Source organism: Lepisosteus oculatus, chromosome 25 (genome assembly GCF_040954835.1).
Source record: "Lepisosteus oculatus isolate fLepOcu1 chromosome 25, fLepOcu1.hap2, whole genome shotgun sequence".
Taxonomy (NCBI): domain Eukaryota; kingdom Metazoa; phylum Chordata; class Actinopteri; order Semionotiformes; family Lepisosteidae; genus Lepisosteus; species Lepisosteus oculatus.
In genome coordinates, this window is record NC_090720.1 from 6234562 (window position 1) to 6246833 (window position 12272).

At 42.0% G+C, this 12272-nt stretch overlaps 1 protein-coding gene across 7 annotated transcripts in view; it reads left to right on the plus strand.

Annotated features, from left to right (window-relative positions):
- mmel1 (membrane metallo-endopeptidase-like 1) overlaps window positions 1-11451 on the plus strand; it is a 42777-nt gene extending 31326 nt beyond the window's left edge. For 6 of the 7 annotated variants that reach the window (XM_015337114.2, XM_015337116.2, XM_015337117.2 and 3 more), the window contains exons 22-23: window positions 2516-2592; window positions 3525-11451. In XM_015337114.2, the coding sequence (XP_015192600.1) occupies window positions 2516-2592; window positions 3525-3624 (177 nt within the window). In that variant the 3' untranslated portion in view covers window positions 3625-11451. Of the gene's footprint in view, window positions 1-620; window positions 864-2515; window positions 2593-3524 lie in introns of those variants that run through there. The other variant, XM_069183702.1, reaches the window with a different exon arrangement.
- The last annotated feature ends 821 nt before the right edge of the window (window positions 11452-12272 follow it).

Sequence of the window (12272 nt, forward strand, 5' to 3'; positions counted from 1 at the left end):
TAAGGTAGCAAGTTCTGGATTACAGCTGTGGTCCTGCTGGCACAATTCTTCTGCAAAGTGGTCACTACGCAAACGTCTGTTTCTTCATGGTCTCCAAGGCCTTAGTATCTTCCACTCATTACACACAACCTAGAAATGGCCCTAAGAACCTCACTGACCTCCAGCTCTCCTTGCAGATGTTTTCATCTGGAGCCTGTGTAACATGAGGGTAAAAAACTTAAAACTAAAGTAGCTGAATGTACAGTACATACCAAAGTCCTATAATTAAAAACACCCTCTGGAAGCTGCCTTTATACCAGATGTATTGTGGTACATATTGTAAATGCCTCCAGTGTTAGCCACAGAGGCACTGACGCAAGAGAGTTGTATTTTCATTTAAAAGCGCTTCTTTTCACTGTCAGAATTAAAACAGATTAAAACAGTTAATCAGCTGAGGCACAGAGTGCCGCTTAAAAAACAGTCACGAGGAAAACACACACAAGTTCCAGGATACAAGGACCCCCAGGGGTCTTTGTAGACTGCGTCAGTGCCTGTGCCAAAAATACTAAAAACCACAGCAGAAAAACAAATAAGCGGCAGATAAATATCAGATGATTTTAATACCACTCTGTTTACCACAGATGGAGAGAGTTCGCTGGGACGTGTCACTGGACAAATCAGACCACACTTTCACTCTGTAAACGCTGCAACAAGAGGAGGTCTCCACCAGCAAAGCAAAATGTGGCTTCATGTTGACACATGACATTTTATTAGTATTTTAAATATTCATCCATTTTCGAAAGTGCTCAATTTGCAATGAAAGTTTTTTAAACAGATGTGCGAGTGTTAGAAGCAATACTTGTGACAATAAACCCACTACACGTTCATAGTAGTTATTTTGATAAACTAGTTTACTATATGTATATTAATGGTACAGTAGAAGCTTGTGTAAGACAATAATTTAAGAGCAAAGAACAAAAAAAAGACTATATTTAGCCTCGTTCAAATGAGACCTTTCGGTTTTTATGATGTCACTTGTGGCATGCAAATTATGTCTTGCCATCCTCCAATCAGCATGCACGCCAAACCATATTGACCAATAGTAGTGCACCGCAGAGACACTGACAAACATCTCCTGAATGTGGTGGTGCTTCTTGTATCTCTGAAGCACACTAAACAAGCTGCATTGTAAATTAACAAAGAAATCAAACCAAAAAAGAATTTCTTTCATAACTGAAGCGTCAGGCCAAGAGACGCCCAAGGTTATGAACTTCTGCTCTTCAAAAAACCCAGATGCTACAAGAACAAGCAAGGTTATTGACTGAATACAAAGCACTCATGAGCACTGCACACCCATCAGCAGGAACAGAAAAGACACTAACATGAATGAAGGCACAAATGTGTGAAAAAAGCAGATTTGATTCTTCTCCAAGATTCCCATCTCAAGGTTCTCAGGATAGAGTGTGGTGTGGTTTCTCTGGACACAATTTATCTCACTCCCTCCAAACCCCACCATCCATATTGCCTGCAAATCAGCAATCTGCTGCAAGCCACATCAGCTGCGATCAAAGATCATGTGGTGACTTCACTGTCCAAGGAGTTCAGGAGGGGAATTAGTACTGTAGTGCAAGGACTTAGAACCCAATGGCTGTACCAGTGTAGCATACTTGACTCACAAGATTGATGACTGTGGCCAGGGTTGGTCCAGCACAATTGGAGCTTGGTGTACAATTGGAAAAGGTGCATCCAGAATAGGGAGGTGTTAGTGGGGCCAGCAGGGGGTGCTCACCCTGCGGCCCATGTGGGTCCTAATGCCCCAGTATAGTGACGGGGACACTATACTGTAAACAGGGGCATCCTTCGGATGAGACGTAAAACTGGGGCCCTGACTCTCTGTGGTCATTAAAAATCCCAGGGCGTTCCTCGAAAAGATTAGGGTGTAACCCTGGCGTCCTGGCCAAATTTCCCATTGGCCCTTACCAATCATGGCCCCCTAATAATCCCCATCTATGAATTGGCTTCATTACTCTGCTCTCCTCCCCACTGATAGCTGATGTGAGGTGAGCGTTCTGGCACACTATGGCTGCTGTAGCATCATCCAAGTGGGGATGCACATTGGTGGTGGTGGATGGGAGTCCCCATTACCTGTAAAGTGCTTTGAGTGGAGTGTCCAGAAAAGCGCTATATAAGTATAAGCAATTATTACTGTATGAAATGGGGATTGAATGTTACAAATGAAGAAATTTCCTGGGACAATATAAATTTGAGTTCATAATCCTCAAATGACACAATAGGCACTTGGATTTAAATCTCATCCTGTTTAATATCCTGTTCAAGGTAACAAAGTGTGAAAGCAGCAGAGTCAGTCATGATTTAAACCAGCAATTGTGTGCAAAACAAACTTTTTTATTATCAACTGGACCATCATAATTTTTACCTGCCTGGCTTTTTCATCAATGTATTACCAAAATGCAGGAGGATGTGGGCTTTTTTACAGTTGCGTGCAGTTAAAACTCTTATTCTCTTTTGTCCTCAGGTATGGTGCGGCTCATACAGGCCTGAATACGCAAGTCAGTCCATCAAGACAGACTCACACAGCCCCCTAGAGTACAGGTAAGTTACTATACTTGACAATGGGTGTTTTAACCCTTTTGGTAGGTCTGTCTAACTCCAGTCCTCCCATGAGCACACACCTGCTTTTAAAACTACATGCTTTCTTTTAAAATGCAATACCCAATCAGTCCAGTTTTAGGAAAACATTGCTCTCCAAGTACAGGACTTTTTTTACTTGAGACAGAATTATTCTAAATATTGTTGTTGTGATTGTTGCACACTGCATACATATACATTCTAGAAAAAGTATATTGTCAAGACTGGTCTCGTTTAACAACTTTCAAAAATAAATACACTCCTTTCCAGATCTATCCCCATGTACACTGGCTCTGGCTCTTAAACAGGCTTTGAATTGGTGATCAGCATCACCTGGAAACAGTGTTTAAGAGGCTGACTAGGCAAAACACTCCAGAAGCTGTAATGCCAAACGTAAAGCATCTTGATTTATTCTGGATAATTACAGCATTTTGGTGTATTTAAGTGGGAATTAAGGAGAATTACCCCAAAAGCAGGTTAAAATAGTAAAAAAAATCAATACTGAAAACACATTTTTTCCTTAACTATAAGTAAAGGAAGGATTCTTCACACAAATCCTTCAGAAACCAGATGGCCATGGGTCAGAACAAACAGGTTTCTGTCTTAGTTTACTTTTCTAGCAGTACAATATGTACTGACGGTATTCTGATGCCCTGGAGTTACAGATACAAAATGACCCTAGAGGGTAATCAAAGCTCAGGTAGGGCTTTAATAAAAGGAAAAAACGTTCCCGAAGAACCTCTCCTGCCTATTACAGTAGTCCCCCTGGCCTTCTCCCTTCTGGTTTCTCTGTCTCCCTCTCTCCATTCCACTTCCCACACTTTGCGAGTGTAATTTATTCCTACCTCCATCTTGTAGCGGTCACCTCGCCTCTCTCTCTCTCTCTCCCTCCACAGAGTGATGGGCTCTCTCCAGAATTTCGGGGCGTTCTCAGAGGCGTTCCACTGTCAAAAGGGCAGTCCCATGGACCCTGAGGTCAAATGCCGAGTCTGGTAGCTGGGGGGGTCTTTTCTCTGGGTGCCTCAGGCTATTGCTTACCGACTGGGGCGACAATCTCGTGCCTGACCATACAGTTTGTGTCCCGCCTGCTCATCAGAGTGGCGGCTTCGATGCAGTCTGACTGATTGTCATAACAGGAAACAGGTACAGAAATGCAGGAGCGATCTACAATTACTTAGGATATATACTAGTAGTTGCAGTAAAACTAAACAACCTAAAATCTTGCCGTTTGGTGCAATATACAGTAGATGAGATATATGAAGCCCATGCATACACAAAAATGTACTTGCCTATCTTGTATTTGGAGTCATTGTGCAAGGCTACTTAAGGCTGCTGTTGTTTTGGTTTGCCAGAATTATAACACATTTTTTACACTCATATCAACCAGAAACACTCAATATAGGATGCCTAACAAGTACAGACTAACACCCTTCAAAATATTTCATTTGACAGCATCTCTTAGTCTGTGGTAAGATCCTGGAAAGGAGCTCTCCGAAGGTGATGGAAAGGGGTGTGGTGGGGAGGATTATTGGTGTTGCACAATGCTTTGATCCCCATTGGCAAAGCTCTGTGCGACACTTCCATAATCCCCCATAGCCTCATTTTCTCTAGTTCTGCCCGCAGCCCAGGGAAAAAAAATCAATGTCCTACAATGTTTAGTTAATCAGCACTGCAAACAAAAATCCTGATCGGAACAAAGAAAAAGCTTAAATAAACATTAGGGATTTCCAATGGATACGCACTACAGGATATGAAACAATTAGGAAAAGCATTTGATTTAAAAAACAGGCCTGGAAAGGACTCTGGGTTTTTCCAGATGGTTGTTTAGTACCCAGTGTGTAGCATATAGGATAATAAGAGTGATTGCTGGCTGCATCGAATGCAAGACGCAAGACTGAAAGACTGTTGAATTATTTTCTGCTTTTTAAAACTCAAATTTAACCAGGTGGCTTGTAGTGCTGTCACTGCCTTTTCTGACAAAGTCAAGTATGCCAAGAAACGTACACCTGAAACTACAGTACTGTTATAGATACAGAATAATATATTGTAGCATTACATTTTAATTAATTCCAGAGTGTCCTTTATAAATTATCACTGGTATTTTATTTTTTGATTCATTTTATATGGAGTTATTTACAGAGCGCGGCTAACAAGAAAAACACAATTTTACTTCCTGTCTAAATCCCATTTTCCCCAGAGCTAGATTGAGGATTGTATTATTCTAGTAGTGTTTCCTCAGTAACCAGGTACTGTGTTTCATTCTGTTTTAAGAGAGGACGTCTGCATTGATTGTCTTTAAGATACATTTATACCCATTGCAAATCAGGCAGGTCTACTGATCAGTTCCAGTCCCGGAGGGTCACTGTGTTCAGCTCTTAATGACCTAAATGATCTTATTACTCGCTTATTTGGACTAATTTAACAGTTTTTCCCAGCTGTACAGGCTTGGCTGCTTTAAAGAAACCTAGACAGCCTGCAGACTCACTAACCCTCCAGAACCAAAATTAGAAACCTCTGGTCTAGCATTACAAAACGTTAATTTACTCCAAATTCAAGCAGCCAAAGATGCTTCGCCGTGTTTTAAACACTGTGAAGAATAAGCCACAGTGCTCTGCTTTTTTCTTTTCAACTAGCATAGTCTTGCATTTTAAATGTATCTGTATATAAAGTAAGAAAAAACTGTGGCATCTACTTATGTACTAAATACTTAAATTGTAACTAAGATAGAGTGCTAAGGGCTTCTCAATATTAATATCAAATGTATTATGATTATTACTTCATAGCATTATGGATAAATTCACATACTGTATATGAAAAAGTATTAAACTAAGTCTGGAGGGGTTGTCAGTGCATTGGAGACATTTCCTTCCAGAGCCTTCTGCTGTGTATGTTTTGATGAGCCATTCTGTTCTAGATATGCTGTAAGGATACCAATCCTAGGATTGCACTGTGTTCCTCGTGGCTTGCTTTGTGCCAATTTCCGAATGTCAGTTCCGAATCTCTGTCTCTTCTCTGTCATTCTTCTGAACTGCCTGTCCTTATCCCTGCTGAAGTGCTATTCGAACTGACAACCAAGTGTCACAATGGGAAGCAAATGAAAGAGGTTTCCTTCCGTAATCATATTTCCAAGCTATTATGGTCACAAAAAAAAAACATTCAGGCAATTTTTTAAAGGAACGTATTTCCACAAGCCCTAATATATTCCAAAGGCATACTGGCTCATTGCTTTTAAATGCCAAGTGTTCAGCTGACATGCAACACGCAGACCCATGGGATCTGAAGGATGTTGATGGGCCTTTTATCAGCCACTCAACACTCTTTATTATGTAGGCCTGGATTGTGTAAGGCTCTGAATATTTAAAAAACAGCGCTATTTATATATTTTGCAAAGCACATATTTTCAGAAGAGGTGCATTTTCTCCTCAAAGCTTCCCATTAATTAAAAGGGTGAAAGACCCACATTTTCTGTCAGCATTATCAGACTTGGCTGCTTTGTGTGACTCGACATTGCTCTGGTCCCTTCAGGGCCGCCAGGCCAATTCCCACTTCTGTCTGTCTCCAACTGTATGTGGAAACTGCCCCATGCAAGTTGAAGGCCTGACCTCCCCAGCCTCTGTCGCAGAATATGAAAACTGTCTGTCCAGCCATCTGGACACCTCTATGGCAAGAGCCAACCTTTTTCCAACCGGATGAATACAAATGAAAAAAATAACATTATATGTACAGTATATACAATAATAAGATGTGCAGCACATTTGTAACTCCAAAGTAATTATGCTTTTCATCTTTAAAATGGCAGCTCAGACTTTGGCTGATAGCTTTAGTTTTTCCTTCGATGCGTGTTAAATTGCTTTTGATCTTTTGGTCACTGGTTAAGTCAGAGGTGTCCAGTACCGGCCTTGGAGAGCTGGTGTTTTTTTAGTGTATTTGGAATGGACTTAACTGGACCAATTAATTGTTTAATTAGAGGAACTCAGCATGCTTCCAGATCTCTACTCACTGATCATCTAAGTTTACGAATGAAACTGCAAAGACTATGGCTCTCCTGCACCAAGACTGGGATATTCCAAATCAGTAATGTGTTTTACTAAGCTCCCCACAGAATCTGATGGTGATTGCTATCAGACTGGGCTCGAACAGCAGTACTTAGGCAGTGCAATTTCAGAACGGGCTGCCAGCTCTCAGTTCTCATCCCACCTGACAAAACAAGACTGGCTGTCAGCACGGGAAGGAAGTCTCACTAAAAATAACCGGCAATCGTGTAATCAGAACAGCGTGTTTACAGAGACGCGTCCCTCTCCTCACTCGATAAACCCCGCAGGGTCCTTCCGGAGTTTACACTGCGCTGAATTAAACGATCTCTCTCTGCACCAGCCGCCTAGGCGTTCAGCACCTGGTCACGGCTAGACGGCTCCGCTGTCCCAATTCCGTGGCCTAACCTCACAGAAAATCTTACGGGCGGTGCTGTTTCACAGCAGCCGAGCAGTACCGGCTCAGTCAGCTCTGTACACGACAAGTGTCTTTGGAGTCTGAGACAGCCTTTTCGCCGTTTCTTTTCCGCAGCAGTTGGTAGCTGACCGTGTACTTTTTAGGGGGGGGGGATTCTGTAATAAAACCAATGATCCCACTGAACGCAGCTTCATACACTTCACATCCTCAGCCCAGCACAGACAGCAAACACCTAGTCTACAGTTCCTCCCATATGGAGCAGGATCACCACTGTAGCATCTCATCACCAGGAAGGTAAAACTAGCCAGTCTCACGACAGTCTAGTCCCAGCTAATCTAGCCTATTTGTGGCTGAACAATCCACTGCCTGGTGAATCCTGCTGCACAATGATAGACAGCATGTTCACTCCACAAGATTCATGACTGACGTTTGGGTTTGGATCAAAGACGTTAGGCCTCCAAAGGCCTCCCTCCCCCCAACACAGCAGTAAACGCCTGGAGTTCAGTTTAATGTTCTGTAGCTGCTGCTGCCCTGTTCCCACTCCCACGACCCGACTGCAGCGTGGTGTCAGAAGTGTGCTCTTTTGACAGCAGCACCCATCTGCTGCTTTGAGTACAGCAGGTTTACACAGCTCTACTGCTCCAGCTGCGAAAACCTGGACAACACTGAGGCAAAGCATTTGAAACATTTCTTTGGCTTCTGAAATACTTCTGACCATAAGTCAACAGCATTCCATTTTGTTTGGCAAAGAGGAAGCCCCAACTGTTTATCCTTACATGTCTGTAATAATTCATTAACATCTCAAACCAGGTTCTTATATTTCAGCAAGACTCAGTTCCTTTACATGTAAGGTTATGGATGTGACCATAAGAAGTAAATTACTGGATGATCTGATTGACAATGTGATCATAGAGGGTGGTCAGCATGGATTTAGGAGAGATAGGTTTTACTTAAATTTCATAGAATTCTCCTAACAAGTAATGGTAACAATGATAAAGCATATGGCCTCTTCAGATTTTCAGAAGGCTTTTAATAAAGGCCGCCATTAAAGGTTCATTCTTGAATTGCAGGTGGTAGGCATTAAAGAGAGATGGTGTATTTGAATTGTGAACAGAAAACAGAGAAATGGCTGAATGCTCAAATTGGGGAGATGAAATTAATGATATATCAGAGGAACTTTTATTAGGCCCACCACAGTCTACATTCTGATATAGTTATTGAGATAGTCAAGCTTGCAGATGGTACTAAACTAGGAGGATTAGCAAGCATGATAGAAGCAGCATAAAAAATTCAAGATTTTGAGAAAATGTGAGACTGGGCGGACAAGCGGTAGGAGACATTTAATTTAGACGCCTGCAGAACATTACGCGGAATTAAAAAAAATAATAATTAAGAATTAATTGCAATTATACAGCGCTTGTTTAACTTACAGCAGCACCTTTTATTTCCTGAGAGGCCTTCCATCCCAGGCCTGACCTGGTCTAGCCTTGCTGAGCTTGTGAGAGCAGATCTGAGCAGATCAGGGCAGGCAGTCGAGATACTGCTGTCATTGGGAGCAATATTACCACCCTGAGAAACACTGAGCCTGAAGAGCTTACCAATGAATAAGTCTTGGGTGGTTAAGCAGTTTCAAGAAATCAATATAAGGATATACAGATAAAAGTATCAGACAAAAGACAAAAGCATAGTTATTTCATTCTAATGCACTTCTGATTAAAATAACAGAATTTCACAGGAGCACTGCATTTCTTTGACTGTATAGACATTATGTATTTGACAGTATAGCAAATTGGTTTCATATAATGATCTATATGAGCAGAAACGGCCAGGTGTTTTTAGCATATAAGAGTCCAGTCAATTCTACTCTAGTCAGCTGACTTTTTTTTACACTCTTTGCCGTTCCAGTCTCAGAACCTCTGCAGCTAACCTTTTAACTATGTTTATTGCTTTTTATTCAGTCTCTAGATCAGGGGCTGCGATCTCGGTACAGAAACTGCAAACTGCAGAAAGGCTCAGGCCTTGGTAATAGACTGTTATCTCTCCTTGCAGCGACTTCAGCTCACTGAATGTATAGACCTGCATACACACTCTCTCCTTTCACATCCTTTATTTGTTTTTTTTCCTTCTCACTCTTCCTGCTGCTTTATCTGTCCCTGAGGCTCATGCAGGGCATTGCTGTTTTGTACTAGTAGCCTGACTAGTTGCTCTGGAGAACAATAAGGCATTATGGGGAGTAAATAACCTTGTTTTGTTCAGGGCAGCATAGCCTCAACCAGAAGGAACTGAAATCATGACAAGTCTTTAAAAGCATTACAGAAAACACAGTGATCATGTTTAGACAATAAGCCAAAAACTTGATGCAAATGTCGCGATGTACTTTTAAAAACACCATGGAAGGTACTACCATTAGCTAAGCTATTTTAATACTGTATGTCTTACGTTTAGCTGAGGTGATGCTAAGTTTCGTGCATGCTGCCCTGTCCCTAAAGCGCAAACAAAGTAAATCTTGTGGGATCTGTTTTATGTACATCAGCGATTTTCCGCAACCAACAGCATTGAACGACAGAAGTTCTAAATGAAAGGGAGAAACGTGTTTTAACCTGGCTTTGTGGCCGTGGGCGAACCATTTGGACATGAGGGTTGATCTTCATAGCTCCAGCCCAGTCCGATCTCCAGAACAGCTGCACGTCTGAGCAGAGCCTGTTTTCTCTACACCTTCTCTTTCCCTCCAGTTGAGGTCTTAACGACCTGTACAGTAAACATGAATGTGAATACTTTGTACTGACTAATAATGACAGTGTTATCTCTGGGCAGAGATTCCTCTGAGGCGCTCAGTAATGCTAAAGGAGAGTCAGGGGCTGTGATGCTGTTTCCTGTGTCCAGGAGGCAGTGTGGCCCAGCCAAGGCGGGCTCAGTCTGGTGTTTACACTGCCTTTGTTCCAGCTCCTCTTAATTATGAACATGTCCTTCGGCACCAGGGTCAGTCGGCTAAGGCGATGGTCAAGACATGTTTTCTTGTCTGTGTGCTCCCGGATGGCACAGGGCTGCGCGACCTCAGCCAATATATCCGCCGTATCCACGCCTCAGCTCTGCAGTTCAGGGTTCGAGAGCAGGTTAAACTGGAGGGCGATCTGCCACTCCCCCTTCACCGCATGACAGCTGACAACCCCTGCCCCCACTCCCATCCGTTAAAGGGGAACTGCAACGCTATTATATTTCTGGGTTAGGAAAATCAGCATTGATGAGTGCACTTCAATCACAATAAAAGTAATCAATCTACATCACAAATTAGATGAAATTTGCAGATATGCACAGTGCCATGTTCTGTAATTCAGAACGAGGCAACAAAATTTCTGGTGGTGATGTGGCCCCATTACAATTTTAACAAGCAGGGTTGTGAATACATCTCTTTTAATCCAATAAAAAATATTCTCATTTCCGACACAATTTTGCAGATAAATGGAACTTACTTCTTAACTCTGCATGCAGATCACGTCGAACAACTTTCTGTGGTGAAATATTTGCTGCACAACCTGTACTTAAGTTGCTCATACAATCACATTACAGTGACTAGTGAGCACGAAGGGCTGCATCACATCGCAAGTCGTGAGAACTCTCGCTTTTCCCTTACGCTTTGCGGCCACATGGTATCTCACAACACTCTCACAAAGTTCACGATTCTGTCCTTTATTCAAAATTTGCACAATTTTTTCTATAATGCCAATGAATTCATTTTGTCGTCAAGGTTTAATAACCAGTCTGGGAAATTCGGACTGCAGCTCCCCTTTCATGACCAACGAATGCATTGGCTTTTTTTTTTTAAGCAAAAGAGTTAAGAGGCAGTAAACTAAGCCAAAAATAATTAAAATAAGTAAAATTCCAAACAAAAGGGGAGTCTGGTCAAAACCAAGGCCCTCTGGGACAGCAGCCACAGTTCTTGCCACTGTTGTTTACTTGGCCCTCTGATCCCACTTCAGGAGACCGAGAACAGGGAGACACAGCAGCGACTTGTGATCGAGAGACATCCCCTTGAGCCCGGGGAAGCAGCCTTCCACGAAATTGCCTTCTTGTAATAAAAAGAGAGCTTGAGCGAGTCAGAAATTCCTTTTATTATTACTCAACGCCTCCAGGAGCTCTGCCCATGGACTGTTTACAAGAAAACAACAAAAAAATGGATTTCTCTTTTCTTACGACTCTGTGCCATTGTGATAATCATATAATTAGAAGACTCGTTATCAATTTCTGGTTTCTATTAGGTAGTTTTTAATGAGATTATGTAAAAACTGCTTTGACAAATCAGCTTTTGCTATTTAACCGCTGTGTACCATGTGCTCTGCGATTAAAGACAAACAACTCCATCCATTAAAAACAGAATGATCTGGCTTGCGTTTCTCTTCTGTGGTTTGCGTGTAGTGACTCTATGGGAGCTTTCAAGGACATTCAACACACTGATTGTTATTCACAGAGCAACACAAGAGCATCTGTGTGTGGAAGTGGGTCTCCATGTTCCAGCCAGCATGCAAAAAATGCACTTGTATGCATGGGACCAAGAGTGGTGTACATTTATTTGACTTGTCATTTATTGAACTTTGTACACAAAAACCTGTGCTCTTACTCCAGAACACATTTCTCTCACAAAGGATGTAATTAACTGCAGATGCATTATGTACTGTCGTCTTCCTAGATAGACAAGCATGATAAAAGTATTTTAGAAGGATATTAAGTCATTACTCTGTACAAGGGGTGTCTCATCCTGGTCCTGGCTGGCGTGTCTGCAGGTTGCTCTAAGTCTCTTTAAAGCAGCAGCACCTGAAGAGCTGCATGAAGCTCATAAATCCAATTAAGCCCAGTAGTTTGAGGGATTTATCTTATTCAGGGCTGAACTGGAAAGACAGCAAAGACATCAGCCATCTGGGGCCATGCTTGGCCATCCCTGCACTCCATATATTTCATGAACATCACCAATAACACTTCCTCAAAGTGTCACAAAAATTGTGCTTACTCGTCTTCTCTAACATTTTTAAAGAGCATGTCCCCAATGAACTGCATAGAGTATTGGTAGGGGCTGTTCATTTTTATCTTCCAAATGCACACATCCCATCATACTAGTAGTTGCTAGATCAAAAGGGGTAAAGTACCTGATTTAAAGTGATAACAGCATTGTCTACAGCAGGATCCCAAGCCTGCAACCTTCC